The 25,230-nt window shown below is 45.9% G+C and overlaps 1 protein-coding gene across 1 annotated transcript in view; it reads right to left on the reverse strand.

Moving 5' to 3' along the window:
• Positions 1-25,230, reverse strand: part of PDGFD (platelet derived growth factor D) — a 181,217-nt gene that overhangs the window by 41,630 nt on the left and 114,357 nt on the right. The window contains exons 2-3 of the mRNA XM_077341544.1: positions 19,351-19,555; positions 7,882-8,062 (exon numbers count right to left, since the gene is read on the reverse strand). Of these exons, the coding sequence (XP_077197659.1) occupies positions 7,882-8,062; positions 19,351-19,555 (386 nt within the window). The remainder of the gene's footprint in view (positions 1-7,881; positions 8,063-19,350; positions 19,556-25,230) is intronic.

Genomic DNA, 25,230 nt, shown 5'->3' on the forward strand with positions numbered 1-25,230 from the left:
CAGCCAGCCAACACCAGAGGAGGCCAAGGGAAAGGAAAACGGTTCTTTCCAGGAGAAAGTGGCCCTTGACCAAAGGAGCTGTCCTGGAGGCCTCTAGCCCTGGTGGTCTCCAGTCAGAAGGCACACTGTCAGAGAGTCTTTACAGTTGCAATGGGGACAAAGCCCTAAGAGGAAAGGCTGAGGGACCAGGGAATGTTCAGCCTGCAGAAGAGGAAGTTGAGAGTGGACATGATTACTGTCTTTAAGTATCTGAAAGTTTGTCATGTGGAGGAAGGTAGGGAAAGGCAGCAGAAGACAGGACCCACAGTAATGGTTTTAAACCAAGTGTAGTATTGAACTGGCTAGATATCAGGGAGGAGGAGGGATGTTCACAGACAGAGTGGTTCAGCAGTGGAATCCATTGCCAAAGGAGGTGGTGAGCTCCCCCTCACTGGCAGTCTTCAAGCAGCGGCTGGACAAATACTTATCCTGGATGCTTTAGGCTGGTCCTGCATTGAGCAGAGAGCAGGACTACATGGCCTGTATGGCCCCTTCCATCTCTATGATTCCTCTGGGGTTGTGGTGGGGGCAGGGATTATTGTTATTTATTATCATATGGCAGAGTTACACACAGGAACTGTATAATATAAAAAAAGGTAAAGGTATCCCCTGTGCAAGCACCGGGTCATGTCTGACCCTTGGGGTGACGCCCTCTAGCGTTTTCATGGCAGAATCAATATGGGGTGGTTTGCCAGTGCCTTTCCCAGTCATTACCGTTTACCCCCCAGCAAGCAAGCTGGGTACTCATTTTACCGACCTCGGAAGGATGGAAGGCTGAGTCAACCTTGAGCCGGCTGCTGGGATTGAACTCCCAGCCTTATGGGCAGAACTTTCAGACTGCATGTCTGCTGCCTTACCACTCTGCGCCACAAGAGGCTCTGTATAATATAAAACAGGTAGCCAAGTAGGTAGAATGGTTACGTGGGCAGGGAGAGAAGATGGAATGTATCCGTGGGGAACTTTGAGAAGCCAGAGGTGGGTGAGGGAAAGGAGAGCAGGAGGAAGGAAGCTCTGCTGTGGAAACTAATCGAACTATTCTGGGTAGGGAAATACCCGGAGATTTTGGGGGTGGAGCCTAAAGAGGATGGGGTTTATGGAGCAGAAGGACCTCAGTGGGTTGGAACGCCCTAGAGTCCACCTTCTAAAACAACCAGTTTCTTCAGATGAATGGTGTTCTTCACTTGGAGGTCAGATGTAATCCCAGAAAATCTCCAGTCACCACTTGTAGGTTGGCAACCTTACTCCTGGGAGGGGAGACCCGTGTCAGGGAAAGTGCAAAATACAGCAAAACTGGTTTTGCACTATTGGGTCTGAGGGTCCTTCCAAGCAGTCTCATGGGGGGCATGACTATATGACCCCCCCCTTCATCACTCACAAGGGCACTGTCAGAATTTAGAGAAAAGGGGACACAGAGCTGCAAATAATTTGCAGTCATCACTGGTCACTAAGTGGCAAGCTGGCAAACTAGTTTGGAATATTCCGAATAGTCAGTCTCAATGACATAGAATTCCGTATTTTGTGCCAGCTTCTTGATACTAGTAATTAAAGACTCCCACGCTATGTAGTATTTCTATGGTCACTGCACTCATTAACTCCAGTGAGGGCAAGTGAAGGCAATCCTAGCAGCCCTCACTTGGCATTAGTGCTGGTATCCTAAGACAACAGGCTGACTTGAGGCCAAAGTTTACTACGTCAGCTCAAAAAACATTTCAATACCTGGAGACTAAAGTGAAAAGGACATTGAATTGTTGGGATCATTACACACCTCGATCCTAATCCTCTGTCCATTTATACTAAAAATGCCGAAGATTCTGTGAGGTAGAAGGAGCCATACTGTTTCAGATGGCCCCATCTGAATGCTCCAACGTATGGGGGGGGGGGGACATCCTGAAGATTAAAAATAGCACATCAGGGAGGCAGATCTTAGCCTGTTCTTTCACGTGATGTGCTAGGTTTCCATTTACAGGGAATTGTTAATGTAGGGGAACTATCAAGTATGCAGACTGTTTGCAGGCTGCGGATAGGAGTGGTGCGGTCAACTCTATCACCTTAGTACATTCTCCCGCATAACTTCTTATTCGGCTGCATGTCTAGACCAGGCCTCACAAAGATTTTGATTTTGTGATAATGGGTTAGCAGTGCATGAGAACTAACTGCTAAGAGAAGGGGGGGGTGATTTACCCAAATTCCTTCATCCATCACAGACTTGTGATTTCCCTCTCATGTAGGGTCCCTGTCTTTCAAATGGGGGGGGGGGATTTAATGGGATAGGAGCAGAAGTTTCACTTCATAAATGAAAATCCTTTCGATTCATAGAGATTTACCAAGGGGACCAAGCCAAAGTGATCATTCTCTTCTACAATGTCCCTCTTCTGTGTATTCTCCCTAATCAGAGAATAGCTCTCAGAGTTCTAAATGAAGATATTTGAACACACACAACGACCAGTGATCCGAGCCAGTAACAACTATATTATTCAAACTGAGATGAGATATCGGATGGATTCTGGCAATAGACTAAAACAGCAGTCCCCACATTTTTTGGGGTTTTTTTTAGCCTCTTGGCACCTTTCAACTTCTGACACAGGGCTATGGGCAGAAATTCAAAATGTCTGCCGTACGAGGCAAAGGCAATCATAAAATGCCCGCCTTAGATGAAGTCAGCCACAAAATGGCTGCCTTAGATGAGGTCACTCACAAAATGTCAGGGGATGGGGTTTTATGTAACTCTAAGAATTTCAGCCCTTCAACATTTCAGGCAGAAGTACTGTTTACCAGAACACCCTTTTATCTGCACAGCCAATCAGAATTCCTGCTGGGTGAAAGCCCCTCCTAACCCTGCCTGCTTTCTTTAGGAACTTGATGGTCACCAGGAAAGGTGTTGGCCGATGCCATGATAAGTTACAAACACTTCCTGGAGAAAGAGGAACTCGTCTAGGGGTCACCAATGTGCTGCCCATTGGTGACCCCTAGACGAACTCCTCTTTCTCCAAGAAGTGTTTGTAACTTATCTTTTTTTTAATCCACTTATGCTGTTTCCAAAAGTATTTACCTGGCTTTTGATGTTATCTGTAGCGGATGAAGCGGGCTTTGTACTTTCTGATGGAGGTTCAGAGAATTATTATTTTTTTTTTGTCGGTAAGGTAGCAAACACCACTGCAATGGTTCTAATGCAATTTCACGGAAAATTCATTGACATTGATTTAACACAGTAATTTTGGCATCAAAAGCAAGATGTACCTTCAGTACGTCTGATAAAACCTGCACTGCTTGCTAAATCCATAAAAGCACAATGATTAGAAAGAGACCCAGGGCATCATTCACAGACATCGCTTTGCTCGGTGTCAAAAACTTAAATTATACTACAGTACAGAGAAGCAAATTCTGAATTATGCAAATACGATTTGATTATCTGATCCAATAAAATCGAATTTGCTTTATTACACAGAATCCATTCAGCATCTGCAGAACTGGTAACAGCTTCTTTGAGACATGCCCATTGAATTCTGTATTAGGTTAGGCACTCTGGTATGGTTGTGATAATAGAGGAATTGGAATGGATACGGAGATATACGAGCCTGCTAACCCTGCAGCTGAGAACTCCAGGATGGAGATAAACAAAAAAACAAAATGGGGCTCATTTCCTTCCAACGGTGTACTTTATTATTATGGTAAAGAGTACATAAACTCAGCCCTAGTTTAAGGATTCGCAGAGATGATAGCACAAGAGACAATTTAAGGATTCACAGAGCACAGCTGGCAATGCCACAATATCTAAGGGGCCTTCACGCTTATGTGGCTTGTGATCTGCACGGATGCTTAATGAAGGAGGTGCATGCTCAGTTACTAAAAGAGCATGTGTATCGGTTATTTTTATTCCTGTGGTTTGTAAACCACAGGAGTATGAAGACCCTGTAACAATCACAATGTGAAGGCCTCCTAACCATACAACACTGTGGGGCCCCTGAGAACATGGGAGGAGTGGGAGTATCTGCGGGGCAGAGATTAGTCTAAGAATGTTGAGCAGTGCCATGACATCATGGTGCTGCATAACACTCTAGGAACTGCTCCAATCTCTATTGAGAAACCATAGAGACTAGGGAATTCCTAGAGTATAGTGATGTAACAAGAGTAACGAGTATAGTGGTGTTACAAGATGTTGTTCCCTGCCTACATTTGCTCCTGCCATTCAAGAGAGAGGGCCAGAGCAGTGAGGGTGGGAGTTAAATACACCAGACAGCCTATTAAGCACAGACACTGTGGTGCCTCTGGTAAAATGGTACCGCCCCAGGTAAAATGGAAATTTTACTCTGAAGAGGGAGAATCCAGAAATAAACTACGCAACTGACACTTTGCTGGCCTAAGGAAAGTTTGGCACCTTCCTCTAGCCTAAGGAACCTTCTTCCAACTCAAGTTTCGTTATTGGAGAAAAAGCCTCAGCATCACCCTCTCTGTGACCCCAGAAGTAACATAACATTTGTGGTGAATCCTAGAGCATTACACTAAGGTGGTGGCCTCATCTCCACTGTGAACCTGGAAGTGACATAACTTTTGAGGTGAATCCTAGAGCATCGAGTTGATGTAGTGACATCACTTCTGGGTTAATTCCAGAAGTGATATTGTGGTATTGGCACACCACCAGTTCTCTACCATTTTGCTCCCACTGGTAACAGGGGTGGCAGGAGCCAGAGCAGGTGGTCCAACGTGGGAGTTGTGGCTACCCTAATATCTGGGCTCACAACAGACTCATTCCATTTTTCAAAATGTTTTCCAAGGTGAGGTTAGACCAAGCCACCCAAAATGTCTGCATATTCATATTGTCTTACATAAAACACCACAGTAAGAAAATAATAACACCATTGTTGTATGTCAGACCTAAAGTAATTCTTGCGTGAGTTGAAAGTGACATGAAAGTTCTCTCTGACCATTTCTGCACCAGAAGCTTTGCGCCAGGCTGCAGTATGAGCTGAGGCAGGTTGCCCCATCTCTTCCTGCTCCCACACGGGGGAGCATTTGGCCCATTGTACCCTGTCCGCCCCCAATTTGTGCTCCCACATGGGAACCAGGACAGCAAAGTTCCCAGAGTAGAAACAGTTTCACAGAACCTCGGGAAGGGGGGAGGAAAGGGGAAAAAACATTCTGGGGACAGGAGTCAAGTTTTCAGTCTATTAGAAATTCATGATATATAACAGAATATGCTTCAGAAACACACAGTGCCTGAAGAAATGCAGATTTTAACTTCAGGAGCTTACAGTTTGCAGCAGATCACATGTCCAATGTCCAGAGAAATTACACAATATGCTAACCGATGATACTGAATATGAAATGAAAAGCAAAGCACTATTTTTCAGTATGTTCACCAGAAAGTATAAAACAGGTAGCCTTCTGCCACAGGATGCTTAGGTATTCCACAGCAAAGAGAGGGAGCATTTAGGACTCTTACTACGTAAGAACGGATAGGTAAAGGTAAAGGTAAAGGTAAAGGTATCCCCTGTGCAAGCACCGAGTCATGTCTGACCCTTGGGGTGACGCCCTCCAGCGTTTTCTTGGCAGACTCAATACGGGGTGGTTTGCCAGTGCCTTCCCCAGTCATGACCGTTTACCCCCCAGCAAGCTGGGTCCTCATTTTACTGACCTCGGAAGGATGGAAGGCTGAGTCAACCTTGAGCCGGCTGCTGGGATCGAACTCCCAGCCTCATGGGCAAAGCTTTCAGACGGCTGCCTTACCACTCTGCGCCACAAGAGGCTCTTAAGAACGGATAAGGCTCTCCTAAAGATTACCCAGAATGAAAAAGACCTTTCCATTCGCATGCCTGAAATGATAGATGCTCAATGACAATGCTTACCATTTTGTACCAATGAAAGCCTACTGCGATGGAACAATACGTATTTTCTTTCTTTCTTTTACCCTTGCCCCCGGGGGTCCTATAGCTGCATGTGCTTTCTCATAAAACTGGATAACTGCAAGAGGAATACTCTGGTGTGTCAAACAATGTTGCATTGCTTCATTTTTACACATGGTGATACCCCAGGGAGAATATAATAAATTGTTTTGCTAAATTCCATTCATATTAAAGACTGACAGTGTAGGAATTTACTCAGAAGAACAGGGTGTGCAGAGTCCAGCCAATAGCTGATGAAGCTCAATACCTTGTCTTCAAGTGACTGGATCCAGACTCTTTTGGATTGATTTTTTAAAATAAAGAATTCCGTGAGATTTTTTAAAAAGATTCTGCTCCTTGGTTGCTTTCCTTAGATCAGCCTTTCTCAAACTTTTGACTGTTGAGAAACCCCTGAAACATTCTCCAGGTTTTGAGAACCCCCAGAAGTGGAGCAATCATACAGAATATGGTTGGGAAGCAGAGCTGTGGACATGCCCACCTGGGGCCCCTCCCCTTCCCCTTCCAGGCCCATCACTGGCAATTTTGTTAAACACCAGATAAGTGTTTAACGCATTTTTAAAATATATATAAAATATTAACTTCCACCCATTTGGGAAACCCTTCCAGGGCCATCAAGAAACCCCAGGGTATCACAAAATGCTGATTGGATGGTTAAATATATTTATAAAAAGATTTAAAGATGAGGAAAATATTCTGAGCACCCAAGAACCTTCCATATTCATGTGTTCCAGCAACCAGCCTTGTCATCCATCCATCCATCCATCCATCCATCCATCCATCCATCCATCCATCCATCCATCCATCCATCCATCCATCCATCCATCCATCCATCCATTTATTTTTGGATTTGTATTTCTCCCTTCCCAGGGTGGCTCACATCATAGGAATACAATTTTTAAACATTAAACCCAGTTTGCATTAAACATCAAGGAGCTCACTGCCATCTCTCTGGTGGGAGGGAGAGGGAGTGAAGTGTGATGGTCTTGTTAACTAAGTGGTGTGTGGATGTGGTCTGTATAGGGAGGCCAGTTGTTGATGATATTCTGTGGGTCTCAACCCTGGTGCAACTGGCTACATGCAAAGGAATTGGGAATCAAACCTATTTCTCCAGATCAGAGTCCACTGCTGTTAACCACTACACCACATTGCCTATCAGGAGTGGTGAGCATGCAAAGGTGCAGTGAGCATGCAAGGCCTTGGTGCTGGAGAAGAAACAAGATGCCTAAATCAACAACTGGCAAGAGCATATTCTGTCCGGCTGCAGCTTTTGTTGTATATGACCCATGCATGTCTGAGCTATAAGCCCCCACCCCAAGACTTTTTTTTCCTCTTTGACTTCCCACGAGAATTAAAAAGTTTCAAAAGAGCATTTGATTCCATTGTTATTGTTCTGGTTCTTCGACAGAGCCCTCAGATTGTCCTTTCTGTCTAGACTGTCTAGATAATGTTTCTGAAACACCGTTACTAAAACAAACAGAAACTTATTGTAATTTATGGTTTCCCCCTGAGTTCTTATTTAGCAAGTGGGTGGTCATTTCACTTTGAGATACAGATTCTCTGAAAAGAAATACTGATGGAAAAGAAGAAGAGTTGGTTCTTATATGCCGCTTTTCTCTGCCCGAAGGAGGCTCAAAGCGGCTTATAGTCGCCTTCCCGTTCCTCTCCCCACAACAGACACCCTGTGGGGTAGGGGAGGCTGAGAGAGCCCTGATATCACTGCCTAGTCAGAACAGTTTTATCAGTGCCGTGGTGAGCTCAAGGTCACTCAGCTGGCTGCATGTGGGGGAATGCAGAATCGAACCTGGCATGCTAGATTAGAAGTCCGCACTCCTAACCACTACACCAAACTGGCTTGTCAGCTTCTTTGCTTTTGTCCAAAGCGCCCAATCCCCTTCCTCTCTGCAACTTTGGTCTTAATCCAGCGAGAGGCCCTGTCACTTACCACACGGGAATAGTAAATTTTGAAGCCAGGTTTAGCCACAAAGAAGTCATCGGACTTGAAAGTGATTTTCAGCTGATTTGTTTTGGATGTGATTCTTGGAGGAACTTCCTTGTGCCCACACCACCGTCCTCGGATAATAGTGCTGATTTCAGAGATGTCTTCCACTTCCACAAAGTCGTATCTGCAGCCAGGGTGACAGAACAAGAAGTGGGCATCAAAATTTTTCTCTGCAATCAGCTCCCTGTTTGGAACGGGGATCAGTAAACAAAACTATTTAGAAGAGACTTTTTCCACCACCAAGCCTCAGTTAAGAGACTCTGGGTCCCACAAGTGAATCCCACAACATCACAGGGCCCTCCACATGGTGCCTGAATTTCTTTTTGAACCCACGCTCATGTTCCCAACCTTCCAATGGCTGTTGGAGCAGTTCTAGCAAGTGACCAAGAAGAGGGAAGAATCTGCCTTCCTCTCCTCTAAGGTTGCCAGGTCAACTTGTGGGAGACTCACCAGCTGGAGGTAAGGTGGGGGCGCTGCCAGAAAAGTACTTACTTTGCCAGTAGGGCTGTCAGCTCTGGGTTGGGAAATACCTGGAGATTCTTGGAGTCGAGCCTGGGAAGGATGAGGTTTGGGGTAGGGGAAGGACCTTAGCTGGGCACAAATGCCCACCCTCTAAAACAGCCATTTTCTTCAGGGGAACTGATATCTATTTTGTTCATTTTTGTATTGTTGAACCTGGCCTTCCCCAAAGGCTCTATTGCAAGAGTGGCCAAGTGTTGGTTCTCCAGATGTCTATGGACTCCAGTTCCCATGATGTATGGCGCTGGTGGGGACTCATGGGAATTGTAGTCCATGGACATCTGGAGAACCACACTTTGGCCACCCCTGCTTTATTGTCCATAGACCCGTCGTGATAGTGGGAGATCTCCAGGCCCCCCAGGAGGCTTCCAATATTACTTGCCAGGGACGTGCTGATGCCATTTCCAACGCAACTGGGGGTGACATCATTGCATTGCCGTTGACACTATAGCTTTTGGCCTATGGTTTAATCATAGAGTTGGTTTAATCATAGAGATTAAACCATCATCTTTGGTTTAATCATAGAGTTTTGACGAAATGCAAGGACACTGCTGGTGATGCTAGCATGATGCATTTGACGAAATGCAAAGACATTGCTGGTGATGCTAGCCACCTCTACCTCCATTTTCTCCAGATGAGTGGCAAGAAGCGCCCACTGGGGACAGGAGATACCTCACCCCCAGTGGGAATATGAATACAGTTCCAGCAAAGAGAGAGACTTCCTTCCTCCTGGCCACTGCTCACAGTCACAGGCGTGGCGGAATTTTTTCCTGCAGATGACCTTTGAATGCCAGCCAAAATTACTCTCAAAATTACTCTTGCAATTCTCTCTTAATGTTCAAGCCGAGAATTATGGGGCAGAAAACTTTGCCTTCTGAGCCTCTGGAATATGAATTGGTGGCACTGATAATATGAGACCGGGCTTTGGACTGTACTTTTAACTGGCAGGGTCAGCCTCGGGGCAGGTCCAGCCTCAGGACAGCCTGCTGTTGGTGCTGTATTACGCAAGGGTGGGCTGGGGATTACCTGGGACAGAGGCACTTGACTTTCCCCCTAAGACACGGCCGCGTTAAGCATGAAAACGTAACTGTGGAAACTGCCTGGGTCAAATTGCCTCGAGGGGCTTTGTGGCCTCACGGCAAAGCATCATGTGTCAAAATTCACTGCGGGAACTAGAACAACACATCCAGTCAGCTTAATTCAAGAAGTACAGAGGTTTAAAAATAGGGTTTAAAAATAGGGTTCCCAGCTCTGAGGCAGGAATAGCTCAAGATTTGGGGGATGGAGCCTGGAGAGGACAGGAGTTCAGTTGGGTATAATGTCATATAGTCTACCTTCCAAAACAGGCATCTTCTCTAGGTCAGGGATTCCTAATCAGGGGGTCCACAGGAGCTAAAGAAGGGGGGTCCGTGGCCTTTCCCTTCCTGCCTGAATGGACTTGGCCACTAGCTGCCTTCACCCAGCTGTCTCTACCCAGAGGGCTTGGTGGGTTGGCCATGGGTGTAAAAATCAATGGGAAGGGCATGGATCTGGCTGCAGAGGAAAGGACATGCAGTAATGGGTTTAAACTACAAGTACAACGATATAGGCTAGATATCAGGAAAAGAAATTCACAGAGTAGTTCAGCAGTGGAATAGGCTGCCTAAGGAGGTGGTGAGCTCCCCCTCACTGGCAATCTTCAAGCAAAGGTTGGATACACACTTTTCTTGGATGCTTTAGGATGCTTAGGGCTGATCCTGCGTTGAGCAGGGGGTTGGACTAGACGGCCTGTATGGCCCCTTCCAACTCTATGATTCTATGATTCTATGAATGGGGAGGGGGCTGTCTGTCTTCTCAGCTCCTGCCCTTCTTTCTGGCCTACATGCAGCAAAACCACTGTAGTAATAGCAAAGATGGGGGAGGAAGTGAAAGAAGGGCAAAGGGTGCAGATGGTTATGCCACTTCTGGGGGGTGCAGCAGGGATGTGTGGTCAGATGACATCACTTCCTGGGGTTTCCGAAGCCTAAAAATGTAATTCAGGGGTTTCTCCGTGGGCAAAAGGCTGAAAAAGGCTGCTCTAGGAGAACTGATCTGGACAGTAGCTGTAATTCGAGGTGCTATCCAGCCGCCAGGACAAATTGGAAATTCTGTTTACAAACTCTAGTTAAAAGCTAACTCCAGTTACCTTCAACCGTGGCTACAGTGAGTGCTGGTGTAATGCTATACCATAGAAAACGCTGACCAGGAATGGGAGGAATTTGTCTTGTAGAGAGAATTGGACAGCATGCCCATAGTTGAGAGCCTGAAAGGCCAAGTCAGTATATTGTTATGGAAATCTGGTTTGACATCGCCAACTAAGCCAAGTCACTTTGACCCCTCGGAAGAATAACAGAGCCGAGCAGCGTATTCAAATCTGATATTTCAAACTCTTAAAATGATAGTGCTGTAGCCACAGAGATCTTTCTTCGGAAACATGTCACATGAAATTCATGCATGCCTGCATCTCTCCTTGGCAACAAACCCTTTTCTTTTCATTAAAAAAAAAACACACACACAACCCCAATAGAACTTTGCAGTTTATGTATTATGGGCTAAAATTCATCCGTATGCTTAGAATGCTCTGTGGAAGCAACAGAGCCATAAAGCAGCCAGTGCAGTGAAGGATACGGCTCCTTTGTGTGTCCAAATGAGTCCAAATAACATATTTATGCAAATAATCACTAAAAAGAACAAACTCTGCATACAGACAATGACTTAGTCATTTCCCCTTATCTGATCCTTCAGCCTTCCTCTTCCTTGGTTGACAAGACTGCCATATAAACAAGAGCACATACTGGATCATGTGCCCAACTGCTTGCAAATCAGGTCAAACTCCAGAGAGTACATGTTTCTGGGGGTACAGTCAACCTCTGTCTTGCCAAAGTCTATATGAAGCACACTCTATCCCATCTTCTCCACATGGAGCAAAAAGGAACCGACATGGTTCTCTTGTCCTCCATCTTATCCTCACGACAACTTGTGAGGAAAATTAAGCTGAGAGAGGCTGACTGGCCCAAGACGATCTAAATCAACTTTATGAAAGAACAGGAATTTGGAACTGGATCTCTCCAGTCCTATTCTGAGATGCTAGTTACCTTGGAAAACTGGCTCTCCTAGACTGTTTCTGCATAAGTATATTACCCCTGATTTTCTTGGGAGACAGCTCACAAGCATTGGAATTGGTTTGGGTGACTTCTTGGAGCCAGCTTGGTGTTGTGGCTAAGAGTGGTGGCTTCTGATCTGGAGAGCCAGGTTTGATTCCCCACTCCTTCACATGCAGCCAGCTAGGTGATCCTGGGCTAGTCACAGAGCTATTCTCACAGAGCAGTTCTCTCAAAGCTCCCTCAGCCCCAACTTCCTGACAGGGTGTCTGCTGTGGGGAGAGGAAGGGAAGGTGATTATAAGCTGCTTTGAGATTCCTTCGGGTAGAGATTCCTTCGGGTAGAGACTCCTTCGGGTACAGCATATAAGAACCAACTCTTTTTCTTCTTCCACACATCTGCCCTCTCTGTGCACTTTTACAACACTGAAGTCAGTTTTGCACCTGGATTAATTGATGAGGATTTTCAAGGGAAGGTGCTGCCATCATTAGTGGCGTCATTGATAACTTTTTAAAAATGGTCATAAAAGACCGATATAATGTAGTGATGGAATGATAATCCTAGCAGGTTCTCTGATTTACCAGCTTCAGTTTAAAAAGTAAGTCTCCCTCCTGGAGCTGTGCCTTTCCCTCTGTATCTCTGGGAGGGAAAGGGCAAGAGACCTGCTTATAAAAACAACTGGGAATGCCCTGAACCTGCTTGATCTATCATTACAACACTCCAGTGTCATACTGATATTGTAGGGTCTTAAAACAAGCCAACCAACCGGAAATCCCTTGTCTTGGGAGGGAAGAGGGAGTAATTTAATCCAGTTATTGAGAAGTGAGCTCGAGGAGAGTGGGATAATGAAAACTGATAGAGACATGACACACTAGAAAAAAGGTGACACAAAATAAGCTTCCAGAAGAAGAAAAAAGTCAGGGTAAAGTGGTCTTAAATGAGCTGGAAAACCCCAGGCACACCTGCATGCACAGGCACACACATGCATGCATGAGTGCTCACACGCATACGCGCACACCCACACACACAAAGTTAAAACTAAAAGCACAAAACTGCCTGCAGAAATTCAGAAATCAAAGCAACATGAGAAAAAAGCTCTGTGCTGAAAAAGCCTCTAGTCTAAACTCTTTTTCAAGCATGGTCTTCCTCATGAGTTTCTGGTTTTAAAAGTCCCATTATTTATCTTCGTTACCCTTTTCACGACCAAAGCCATAATCTGTGATTTGAGGTTCTGAGATGGTGGCAGCAGCTCCTTCCTCCCTTTGCTGCCCTGCTTTGGCCAGCTTACGGCCCAAGTTTGCCATCATCTGCTCTTTCCTGGACCGATCCGGTACCCAAATTGCCCTTCCCAGAACTAGAGCAAGTGCTCAGCCACCAGAGGAGCCTTGCGACCCTCCTCTTCTTCTCTTCCTCCTCCTCATATTCAGAGGGGAAGGAGCAGCTAAGGGACGTGCTTTCCCTGAATTTGAAAGCCTAGCCTAAGTTCGTTTTCATTCGTGAACTGAGCCCTCAAGTCTTCATTGGTGTTCCACCTCCTGTTTTCGTGTGCTGACTTTTCTAACAAACAAAGCAATCCCAAGCAGCAGCAACAAAAGCGGGTGGAACAGAAAGGCCTAACAGCCAAAAGAAACAAAAATGGATGCATTTGTACATCCCTAGGCCTCTAGATCCAGACGACAACATTTGCCAGGTTCGTAAATAGGCTCCTATAATAGAGTCCTGACAAGTAGCCCGAGGAATGGCTGAGGAATAAGAATGAAAAATGATTTGCCCTCGTTATTCCTTATGGATGCTGAGAGGAACAAGGCCACCAACCGGCTTCCTCATTATTCTGTGTTGCTTTTGCCATCTGAAGCTCCCTCGCAGCCATTTCCTGTTTTAAGCATTGCAACCCACCTGCTGAGAAAATCATACAGACCCTTATGTTTTTATATATTTAGCTTTGGGCAGTCACATAAAGGGGAGGGGGCTCTCCTGTGAGTTCTCTCCAGGTGCAGCACTTCACATGTGGTTTCCAAAACCAGGAAGCAGTCGGATTTCTTTGCCCCATCTGAATGGGCTACTCTTGGGGTGTAGCACCTACCATATTACTGAATTACTTGGCTGGTGGACAGGGTGCTGTATTTCCTCTCTATCTGGAGAATCTGTGAAGATGTGAGCACCAGAAGTGAGCGCTATAAATTCAGGTACAGGTTTCCCACATTTCCTCCCCCAGGGAACCACAGTAAAAACACTATCCCCCCTCCCACACACACACACACACACACACTTTATAAGAAAGCCCCCTCTTCTCTTTGGTCTCCTGCTCATCACAGTAATCTTTAAATCTGGTCATTAACAAAAGTTTCCCTGGCAGTTTGCTAAATCTTTTATTGCTCCTCTCCCCTTCTAGCCTCAGTCTCTTTGGTTGACTTGTAACCCATTGGCAAGGGATCGGTTTATATTTGCTGTGCTCCCTAAATAACGATAATCCCTCTTGAAGGAAGGATCCAAACACACATGTCCTCTTCCTCGTGTCATTGCTCTACACAGCCTTCATTAGCCCATCTGTGCCATGCCCTGATTTGCTCAGACTCTGCAGCCTACCCAGCTCAGTAGCTGAGACGTGTGGTGTGCCCCTAAGCAGAGAGGTCCCTGTTGAATCTGTGAGTTCAAGGGAAACCAGGGCAGAGTCTGCACTTACTTTGTTTATTCCATTGTCAATCCTGTTGAATTCAGATCGCTTTGAACTCGAGTCTTCCTCTTCCCCTCCCCCCCCCATTGAAACAGGAAAGTCTTCTGCACGTGGTTAGGGAGGCTCAGAAGGGGGGGGGGAAATGGAGACTCTTTCTTTGTTTTCTTGAAGGGGGGGATCCAAGAAGTCAGAGGAGGGAGGAAAAATCCTTTCTTTTCTTGAAGGTAGGTGGTGGGGGGGGAACGAAGAAGGCACACAAAAAAATCCAGGACCAACAGAAGTTGACAGAACTTAGGGGCTTCTCCTTTAAGGCTTCTCCTTGTCACATGACCACCTGTAGCCAATCACGGGTCCTCTACCACAGAGGAGAGCCCAGATTCAAAACAATGCGATTTTCTGAATATATTCAGGCTTAAAAGCACAGGACGATATCGCACAATAAAGAAGAAGAAGAAGAAGAAGAAGAGTTGGTTCTTATATGCCGCTTTTCCCTACCCGAAGGAGGCTCAAAGCGGCTTACAGTCACCTTCCCATTCCTCTCCCCACAACAGACACCCTGTGGGGTGGGTGAGGCTCAGAGAGCCCTGATATTACTGCTCGGTCAGAACAGTTTTATCAGTGCCGTGGCGAGCCCAAGGTCACCCAGCTGGTTGCATGTGGGGGAGCGCAGAATCGAACCTGGCATGCCAGATTACAAGTCCGCACTCCTAACCACTACACCAAACTGGCTCTCGGGTCACTCCGGATCAATCCTTCTTGCTGCAGAAGGAAATTTTAAATTGCCCCAAATCCAAACGGAAATCGCATTCTGTGTAGAGGGCAGGGACTGAATCGACCTGGGGTTGGAATAAAAGCCCCGTGCAGTTTACACCCAGGACACCGGGCGTACAAACAGCTCTTTTAATTAAGATCTTAGCATGGCACAGCTGCAAATAAAATGAACAACACCCACCCACCCCAACCCCAGCATATATACACGAACCACAGAATAGAGCTTCCTGCCAGTGTGCACTATTTGTCAATTTCACTTTAAACTGATTGGATAGTGCAGTCCGGATCTAGCCACGTGTTGGTCAATTAAGTGCTGGCTAGGATCCTGCCTTGGACCTCAAGCTCAGTCCTGGGCAGGGCAGCAGACGCAACCGTCCCCTTCCAACTTCATCAAGGAACACCAGCATCACGGCACAGGGGCAGGCAATATCAAACCTGCTCTGAACGTCTCTTGCCTTGAGAACACTACGGAGTTGCAGTAAGTCAGATGCAACCTGACAGATAGCTGAAAGAAACCATTTTAAAACCAGCCACTGGATGCTGAAAAGCAATTTTTCTAATTCTTGCAGAAAATTTGCAGGCCGGGACTAGCCTAAGGTCACCCGTCCTGCTGCATGTGGGCTAGCGGGAAATCAAACCCGGCTCTCCAGATTAGAAGCCACTGCTCTTAACCACTACACCACGGCGGCTATCTTAAAACCGCAGGAAGAATTAGGAGCAAAAGGGAGCCCTTCCACCAGGCATTTGGTTGAGGCCGACCGAAACTAAACAGCATTTATTGGGCCCCCGAGACTCCCTCCCTTGAACCCATACGACTGAACTGAACTGATCAACCATGGGTCTGTTAGACTGTCTACTCTGTTAGAATGTTATCTTGTTTATTGTTATTATTATTACTGTTGCTTTTCATTCATGCAGGGGGTTGGACTAGATCACCCTTGAGGTCCCTTCCAACTCTATGATTCTATGATTCATTTTAAGCACTGAGTTTGATGTACTGTTCTTGTTTACGTTTCATGTGAACTGCCCTGAGCCTTAGGGGAGGACAGTATATAAATGTAATGAATGAATGAATGAATGAATGGATGGATGGATGGATGGATGGATGGATGGATGGATGGATGGATGGATTAAAAAAACCAGGCTAGCTTTCATCTTTTCTTGGCATTTTTATTTAATGCTGTAAAGCATGGCTACACTTTTTTCTGGAATCCCCAATTTTTAGGGCCACAAAAGAGCACATTGAGAATTCTTCTCTTTTTGACTTTGTGTTCCACTCCTCAGTAGGGTTGCCTACACCCAGACATGGCCATCAGCTAATAGCATGACATCACTTCTGGAAAAACTCAGAAGTGTGACATAATGCCCCTCCAGCAATTGGCTGAAATTCTATTGTAAAATCAGTTTCCCCCAGAAGAGACATCAATCTTCTCTAGGAATTGGCAAAACCTCTATGGTTTTCTATAGTGTTTTTGCCAGTTCCTAGAGAGACATGACATCACTTCTGGGTTTTCCCAAAAGGATTGTACTGCTTTATTAAAGAAAACTTCAGTTTAGGAGAAAAATTAACACACAAATTCTATTCTCCTCCCAAAATCTAAGCATGGGAAGTTATGGAGGCTATTTTAACATTCACACAGTGTCTACTAGTCTGACATTATGTACTGGCTTTCTTCTAGGCCCATGTAGCTATATTTTCTCTCATTCTTTTAAGCCCAGATGTCTTCTTCTTTGGGTCTGTAGTATGTCCCTGAAGGACAGTAACTGCTATATAAATGCTCTCACTGGATCTACTTCCATGCCAGGCTTCATCTTCATACACTGGAGATGTCTGCATAAGTAGTGTATATATTTAACAGTTCAATCAGTGTAGCATGTACAGAACATATGTTAGGAGCCTATTGGGCATTGTAAGAGCATAGGATGGTGGCTGAGATTCTGTCCCCACCCTATGTATACAGAATTATCATCTCTCCCATAAGAAATTCTGGATGCTTCCCAAGTATATCCAATGACTTGTTGGGAATGTTAATGTGGGAACTGAGCCTAAATTTAAAACTTAGCACGTAGAGCAGTTATTTTAATGACCAGATTTTTATTGGACAAAGTAGTTCATTACTGAATTTCTTCTCTGTAGTCATTCATAAAAGTTCAACCCGCTTTATCTGAGGTGCATTCCTAAATCTGCTTCTCAAATACCTGGAGCTCCTTCCTGCTCGTGCGTGTTATGTGCCCTTAATTTGCATCCAATCCATGGGGACCCTATTAATGACCACCAAAAATGTCCTATTATTAATAGGCTTTCTCAATCCTTGTAAACAGAAAGCCATGGCTTCAATATCATTCAATGACCTGTACTACGGGCTAATACTCTTGACACTGAGAATCCATGATAAGAAACCCTGAGATGTAATTTAAGTTTTGTTTTAGTTGTTGTTGTTATTATTATTAGAGCCTCTTGTGGCGCAGAGTGGTAAGGCAGCAGACATGCAGTCTGAAAGCTCTACCCATGAGGCTGGGAGTTCGATCCCAGCAGCCGGCTCAAGGTTGACTCAGCCTTCCATCCTTCCGAGGTCGGTCAAATGAGGACCCAGCTTGCTGGAGGGTAAACGGTAATGACTGGGGAAGGCACTGGCAAACCACCCCATATTGAGTCTGCCATGAAAACGCTGGAGGGCGTCACCCCAAGGGTCAGACATGACTCGGTGCTTGCACAGGGGATACCTTTACCTTTACCTTTATTATTATTAGATTTATAAACCACCCCTCCTTAATAGGCTTGGGCCAGTACACAACATTTAAAAATTCTCCATAAATATAAATTCTGATAAAACAGTAAAACAATAAAAATCATAAAGCTGTAACCTTGAACGCCCCACTTCTCATCTCTTAGCCTTGCTCTTATTCTTATGTCTTTAGGCTGTCTATACCAGTACACTCTGGAGGGGGTGTATTCTGAGCGGAGAGGTCCATTGATTTTATTTTTGCCCTGGCCTCAATTGTCTGCTTGGTGGAATGGTGCCGTTTACAGGCCCTGCAGAACTTTGATCATTCCGTCAGAGCCCAGATCTCCACTGGCAGCCTATCCCACCAGGCTGGGGCCAGGGCAGAAAAGATCCTGGCTAAGGCCGGGTGTACTTCTTTTGGGCCAGGGGTGTCACTTTTAAAAATCAGCCACAGAAAGAAGGCAGGGGATCAGTGCCACGGCACTGTGGCAAGAAGTGTAATCCTGTTCCACATGTAGCTGGACCCTGAGATGCAGATATGGGAATACTTTTTATCTTTTAACCTAAGCAAGTCAAAAAAAGAGCCGAAAGTCTAATCTTTTTCAGTCTTCTATTTTGAGTATACCTTTAAATGTGTAGTCTTTATCTAACCTTTAAAGCCACCTATCTTCATTTAGGCTTATTCTTTCTGTTATGCACTATATAAATTATGTATAATATATATGTATGTTTGCTGAATTCATTCAGACAGTCTCTGTGTGGTTAACTGGGGAGGTCTTCCTTGTGGCCTCTGGAAGCCACACTCCCAACAATCTCAGATCCTGTCCGGCAACTGAAAAAGAAGTTGGTTTTTATACCCCCACTTTTCACTGCCCGAAGGAGTCTCAAAGCAACCATAACCTTTCCTTCCTCTCTCCACAACAGATACCCCATGAGGTAGGTGAGGCTGAGAGAGCTCTGAGAGAAACTGCTCTGAGAGAACAGGGCTTGGACTAGCCCAAGATCACCTGTCCTGCTGCATGCGGATGACTGGGAAATCAAACCCAGCTCTCCAGATTAAAGGTAAAGGTATCCCCTGTGCATGCACCGAGTCATGTCTGACCCTTGGGGTGACGCCCTCCAGCGTTTTCATGGCAGACTCAATACGGGGTGGTTTGCCAGTGCCTTCCCCAGTCATGACCGTTTACCCCCCAGCAAGCAAGCTGGGTCCTCATTTTACCGACCTCGGAAGGATGGAAGGCTGAGTCAACCTCGAGCTGGCTGCTGGGATCGAACTCCCAGCCTCATGGGCAAAGCTTTCAGACGGCTGCCTTACCACTCTGCGCCACAAGAGGCTCTCCAGATTAGAAGCCACTTAAACACGACATCATGCTGGCTGTCTTAAAACCACAGGAAGAACCTTCTGCTTGGGGGAAGGACGCTGGTCGGGACAGAGTTAAACTTTTGTACCAGTCATGTTGCGAAGTAGAATCCCCACAGCCTTCCTCTAATGTTCCAACCGAGAATTCGAGAATTCGTCTGGGCTGTTTGCCTTTACTGCAATGATAAGATTCGCATCTTGCAAAGTATCCCCCCTCCCCCCCCCCCCCCGTCACCGGCTCACCTGCAGATCTCATTCTCTGGCTCTTCCAGTCCAAACTGGCTATCAAACACCAGGTGTATCCTCGTATTCTCAGGTGAAAGGAGCCTCCACGTCAGCAACAAGTTCCTTGGGTAGCTGTTCGGGAAACGAGGGCTGTGGAGATGGCCATTTCCCCGGACGTTGATGGTCTCCTCCTTCCGGTACAAGGCTGTGAGGTGATTGCTCTCTGTTAGTAATCACACAACTGGTAAAAATTAGTATGTGGTTCAGAACAGGAAGGCACACAAACAAAGAAACATTCCAAATAAGTTAACAATAATAGCTTGGTCCTGAAATTCTCCATAGAGTTTTCTGGTGCTGGAGAAGACTCTTGCGAGTCCCTTGGACTGCCAGGCGAACAACCCGGTCAGTCCTAGAGGAGATCAGCCCTGACTGCTCCTTAGAAGGCCAGATCCTGAAGATGAAACTCAAATACTTTGGCCACCTCATGAGAAGGAAGGACTCCCTGGAGAAGAGCCTAATGTTGGGAGCGATCGAGGGCAAAAGAAAAAAGGGATGACAGAGAATGAGGTGGCTGGAGCACTGAAAACTTAAATGGACTTCGAGAAATGGTAGAGGACAGGAAGGCCTGGAGGATCATTGTCCGTGGGGTCGCGATGGGTCGGACACGACTTCGCACCTGAAAACAACAACATCAACTGAAATGCTCAGACTTTCCAAAGTTGTTCTCCTTGGTTTAACACAAGGTTATGTTGGAGGGGACAAAAGAACGTAAATATGCTTAAGGTTTAATCTGAGCTGCTAAAATGTTAATAGAAGGAAACGGTAAACATAATGAGCATTTAAATATTAGACCAAATCAATAAAGAAGAAGAAGAAGAAGAGTTATATGCCGCTTTTCCCTACCCAAAAGAGGCTCAAAGCGGCTTACAGTCGCCTTCCCATTCCTCTCCCCACAACAGACACCCTGTGGGGTGGGTGAGGCTGAGAGAGCGCTGATATCACTGCCTGGTCAGAGCAGTTTTATCAGTGCCGTGGCGAGCCCAAGGTCACCCAGCTGGCTGCATGTGGGAGAGGGCAGAATGGAACCTGGCATGCCAGATTAGAAGTCGGCACTCCTAACCACTACACCAAACTGGCTCTCTAAAGTACGGCAACAGTATACTTTTAAGGTTATCCAAAGCAATGTGTTGTGTAAAATATATTTTATTTCTGTCAATATAATTTACATTTAAATTTTAATGCATTTCACTGGTACACTGTGAGTTCAGGTTTCTTGAGAAACTGTTACACTCCCTCCCTTGTCATTGTTCCCTACAAATATACATGGGGAAATTTGCTTATACCCTTGTTCCAAATTCGAAAACTGTTTACCTTTGTGAGGATTTTGAGATCAACTTGAATGGGTAGCCTTTTGAAAGACCGGGGCTCATAATGAGTAATTTGTTGTCAAAAGCAAGATACGAGACATTGTGAACCCATAATGTATCCCCAGTTGTGTAATTTGGTTGTAAAACACTTCTCTGCAGGGAGGGTAACATTGCAAGAGGAAGAAGAATAAGAGGTGTTTTTTTGTTTGATTTTTCTCTATCAGAAGGAGTCTCAAAGCAGTTGGGCATATTCCCGATTCCGCACAACGTCAATACCGGCCCAGGGCTATCCCAGGCCTGGCCCAGCTCAGGCCTTCATTTGCCCCATGGCAAGGAGACACAGATGAATCCATGTTCCCTTTTTTGCCCCGGATACCAACAGGGCCTATGTCAAGCCTGGGGCTTGCAGCTGCAAGGGTCGGCCCGTCCTGGCCCAGCTCTTCCCCACTTGCACCTGAGTACGGCACCCTGGAAGGGGCAAAAAATGCCCCAGGCAGCTCTGCTGTGCTGCACAGCACAACATTGCTGCCTGCAGAATATTTTTAAACATTTTTAACAACTCAGTATTGTGTTCTCAACTACTTTTTAAAAAGGCCCACGCCATTCTCCAGCATGGTGCATGGGTGCAGCGGGCCAAATGATCCCCTGTATGGGAGTAGGAAGAGGAGGAGCAACCTTCCCTGGGCCAGAAGCCAGGCAGCAGCCCAACATGCCACCTCCAGTGCAGAAAAGGACAGATGAACACTTTTAATACTGCACGGAAGGGTAATTTTCTCTCTGTCAATCTCCCTGTTTTGTTCCTCTGTCCACTGCAGAATAATTGCATTGTGGAGGGCACCCCTGCCCTCTGACTGGCTGCTCCCATCACAATTGTACTCTGCTAGGGCCCCGCAAATCCTTAAACCACTCCTGATCCAAGGCTGTCAGTTTAGACCAGCACTCTGAGTCTAGCTGTGGCTAAGCAGATCCTTGCAAACTCATGAGCTGAGCAAGATGAAGTTATCCATCACCCGTTGTTTGCCTTCAGCAGCAGTCCTAAACACAAGGACCTGCTATTCTATCGCAGCAAAACAACCAAGGACAAAGCACGTTTCTTCGTCACTAAGGTGTCCCAGGACTATTTGTTGTTGTTCCTAAAAAGATGCCCAAGTCATGAATCATTACCTCTCTGGCCAAAGTCCACTGAACTGTGATTTAGTTGACATCTGTCTCCTAAGTACTTTCCCACCATTGTTCTCAGAGCAATTAGGAAAAACTAAGAAACCAAATTACTTTGTAATTGTCTTCTGATCACCAGAAGAATTTCCACTAATCTGGGGATATTCCCTCCTGTCATTCTATATTTTTTCTTACAAGGACTGAGAACCAATCTACATGTTACAATCAATGTAGACACTGTAGATACTCTTGTCTGAGTGAGTTATTCAAACAGGGGGTTGGACTAGATGGCCTGTATGGCTCCTTCCAGCTCTAGGATCCAACCAAATCAATCAATCAATCAATCAATCAATCAATCAATCTTTCATACCATTTTGCTCCCCAATGGCAACCCCAAGCATCTTAGAAAGGCAACTCAACACAGTTCTCCCCACCTCCATTTTATTCCATGGGGCAGATGGGGTGGATATCAAATGACAGGCCCAAAATCATCTAGTGAAATTTTGGAGGGGATTTGAACCTGGGTCTCCCAGATTTTAGGGCAACTTTCTGACCATCCTGTCACACTAAGGTGTAACTCTGGATAGGATTGCACTGTTGATTTAAAATGGCTAGATTATACCGAAAGTCGCTTTGCACAGAATGCCGTTTTTACATCTCAATTTCTTGACCAGTGGTTTGGATGCTAATGTTTTGTACAGGAGACCGGGTAGGAGTAGATGGAAGCTAGATCTGATATCAGACCATGACCATTTCTGCATGGAGGTGGCCAAGGTGTGCTGTCTCCTGGTTACAGATATGCAACCAGTTATTGTGCGGTTTCTGTCATCCTGATAAGAGTCTCCTCTCACTCTATCCCCCAGTGTTGTTCCAGGTTTCTGCTTCCCGAAAAGGACAATCCGCTTCCCTCCCCCATTTTGGCTTGTCAATCACTGTGATGTGGCGTCAGCAACCAAGCACCTTTCAGAGCCATATTCTCGCTGAATATGGCATTTAAATGTTTTAAACAAAAACAAATCAAGATGAAGAAGAAAAAGAAGAGTTGGTTCTTATATGCTGCTTTTCTCTATCTGAAGGAGGCTCAAAGCGGCTTCCCTTTCCTCTCCCCACAACAAACACCCTGTGAGGTAGATGAGGCTGAGAGAGCCCTGATATTACTGAAGAAGAAGAAGAAGAGTTGGTTCTTATATGCCGTTTTTCTCTACCCCAAGGAATCTCAAAGCGGCTTACAGTCTCCTTCCCTTTCCTCTCCCCACAACAGGCACCCTGGGAGGTGGGTGAGGCTGAGAGAGCCCTGATATCACTGCTCGGTCAGAACAGTTTTATCAGTCCTGTAGCGAGCCCAAGCTGCATGTGGGGGAGCGCAGAAACGAACCTGGCTCGCCAAATTAGAATTCCACACTCCTAACCACTACACCAAGCTGGCTCCATGTAGCAGAGCCGCCGCAACGTATAATGATTCAACGCGCGGAGAAGCGGAGGAGAAAGCAGCCCCTTTACCTTGGCCTGGCAGCAGGGCTCCTAACAGAGCAGCGCAGTGGGGCAAAGGAAAAAGCGGATGAAAGATAGTAGGGAATGGCTCGGGCTTCGCTGGGGCGAGTAGCGCAGAAGGGCATAGGGAAAAGCAGCGAGGTGACCCGCCTCTCTGCCTCGGCTCCCTCCCACACGGTCAGGTTATAGTCCCTTTAAAAAAAAGAAGAAAGAAAGAACGTGTCCTTCCGGCTCCACTGAGTCAGGCAATGCCTACATGAAGCGGACTGGGTGTACTTTCATCACAATGGAACCCTGTCGCAATGCAGTGCCAGCCTTTTATTTTAATATATATATTTTAAAAGGGAGGTGGCAGGAGGACGGAAGTGATTCTCGGGGAGAAAAAATGGTGAGACCTTATTGCAGGAGATATGTTACCTGCTTTTCAGCAGCGGTCCCCAACCTTTTGATGGTAGGGGACCGCCTCCGGGGGTGGGGAAGAGCTGGTGGCCCGGGTGCCGCGCCTGCGCGTTAGTGCCCCCTGGTGGTGAAAACACGCATGCGTGGAGCTGCTGCGCATGCACGTTTTCACCACCAGGGGCGCTAACGTGCATGTGCAGCAGCTCCGTGCATGTGCGTTTGTGTCCGCCGGTGGCCGCACCTGCCTCTTCCCCCCCCTCCGTCGCAGCAAGAAGCTAGCTAGGCCACGAGCGAAGCGGCCAATTTGGCGGCCGCTTCTCTCGTGGCCTGGTGAGTTTCTCGCTGTGGAGGGGGGGGAGAGGCAGGCCTTCGTGGTCTGGTACCGGGCTGCAGACCGGGGATTGACGACCCCCCTTTTCAGGATTGTTGCAAGGATCCTAGGGGAGAGAAAGGTGGTAAACTACTCCTTCAGAAAGCACGGGGAGATGAATGTAAAGAAACCAATACATTTGCAATTTTTCTCCCCTAGGAAACCAATATATTTGCAATTTTATATGGCCTCTGAATCACTTCACTTTTAGATAGCACAATAAAATTACTTACAAAACTTCAAAAGAAACAATCAGCTCAGAGACTGATAATTAGCAAAATAAAGATGATGGAGGACGTTCTTTAGCAAGAAATCTAAACAATGCTCTCCGCAAAGCATACCTACGTATTAACATCCCCATAAAGTTCCAGTTTTGACGTTTTAATTTAATTTAAGGCTTTGTTAAAAGTTATCTTTCTTGACAATCGTGATTAATCTTACCCACGGCAGACTTCTGAGACAGGGTTTGTCATGTGAAATGTCTCTATTTCTCAAACAATAATTTCATCACCCTTAGATAAGAGAATGGTTTTCCTTCCTGTAGGGTAGTTTCTCTTTCAAATGGGCAGGTTTGAAAATAATAATAGCCCTGACAAGTGTGCAGAATTAGAACTGAATCAAGGAAAGAGTGTTGCACAAGGAGAAATCAAGCTGCCAAAAAAAAAACAACAACATCAAAACATCGAGCTTTGTAAGAAAACAACAAATAACTTGGAATGTTGGAAGCTGACAGCATTAAATGCACTTTTGTTAAGAAAAATACACAGTCCCTTCTGAACATGTACTTCCCACTGATATTTTTTAAATCCTTGGGGCTAATTTATATTACATTCTGATTTTGATTGATCAGATTTGTCATTAGGTCTGTAATCATAAATATAGGTTGTTAAGAAAAATTAACCATAGTAGTAGTAAAGAGTTAAAAGGATACTGCAAACACATTAAATCAGTGGTTCTCAACCTGGGGGTTGGGACCCCTTTGGGGGTCAAATGACCCTTTCACAGAAGTTGCGGCAGGGCAAGCAGCTTGGCTGGGGGGGGGGCGCCATCCACACAACAGCCTTGTGGGGTAGATCGAGATAGAGCGTTCGTCTGTCCGGGGTAGCAGAAAAG

Source organism: Paroedura picta, chromosome 6 (genome assembly GCF_049243985.1).
Source record: "Paroedura picta isolate Pp20150507F chromosome 6, Ppicta_v3.0, whole genome shotgun sequence".
Lineage (NCBI taxonomy): Eukaryota > Metazoa > Chordata > Lepidosauria > Squamata > Gekkonidae > Paroedura > Paroedura picta.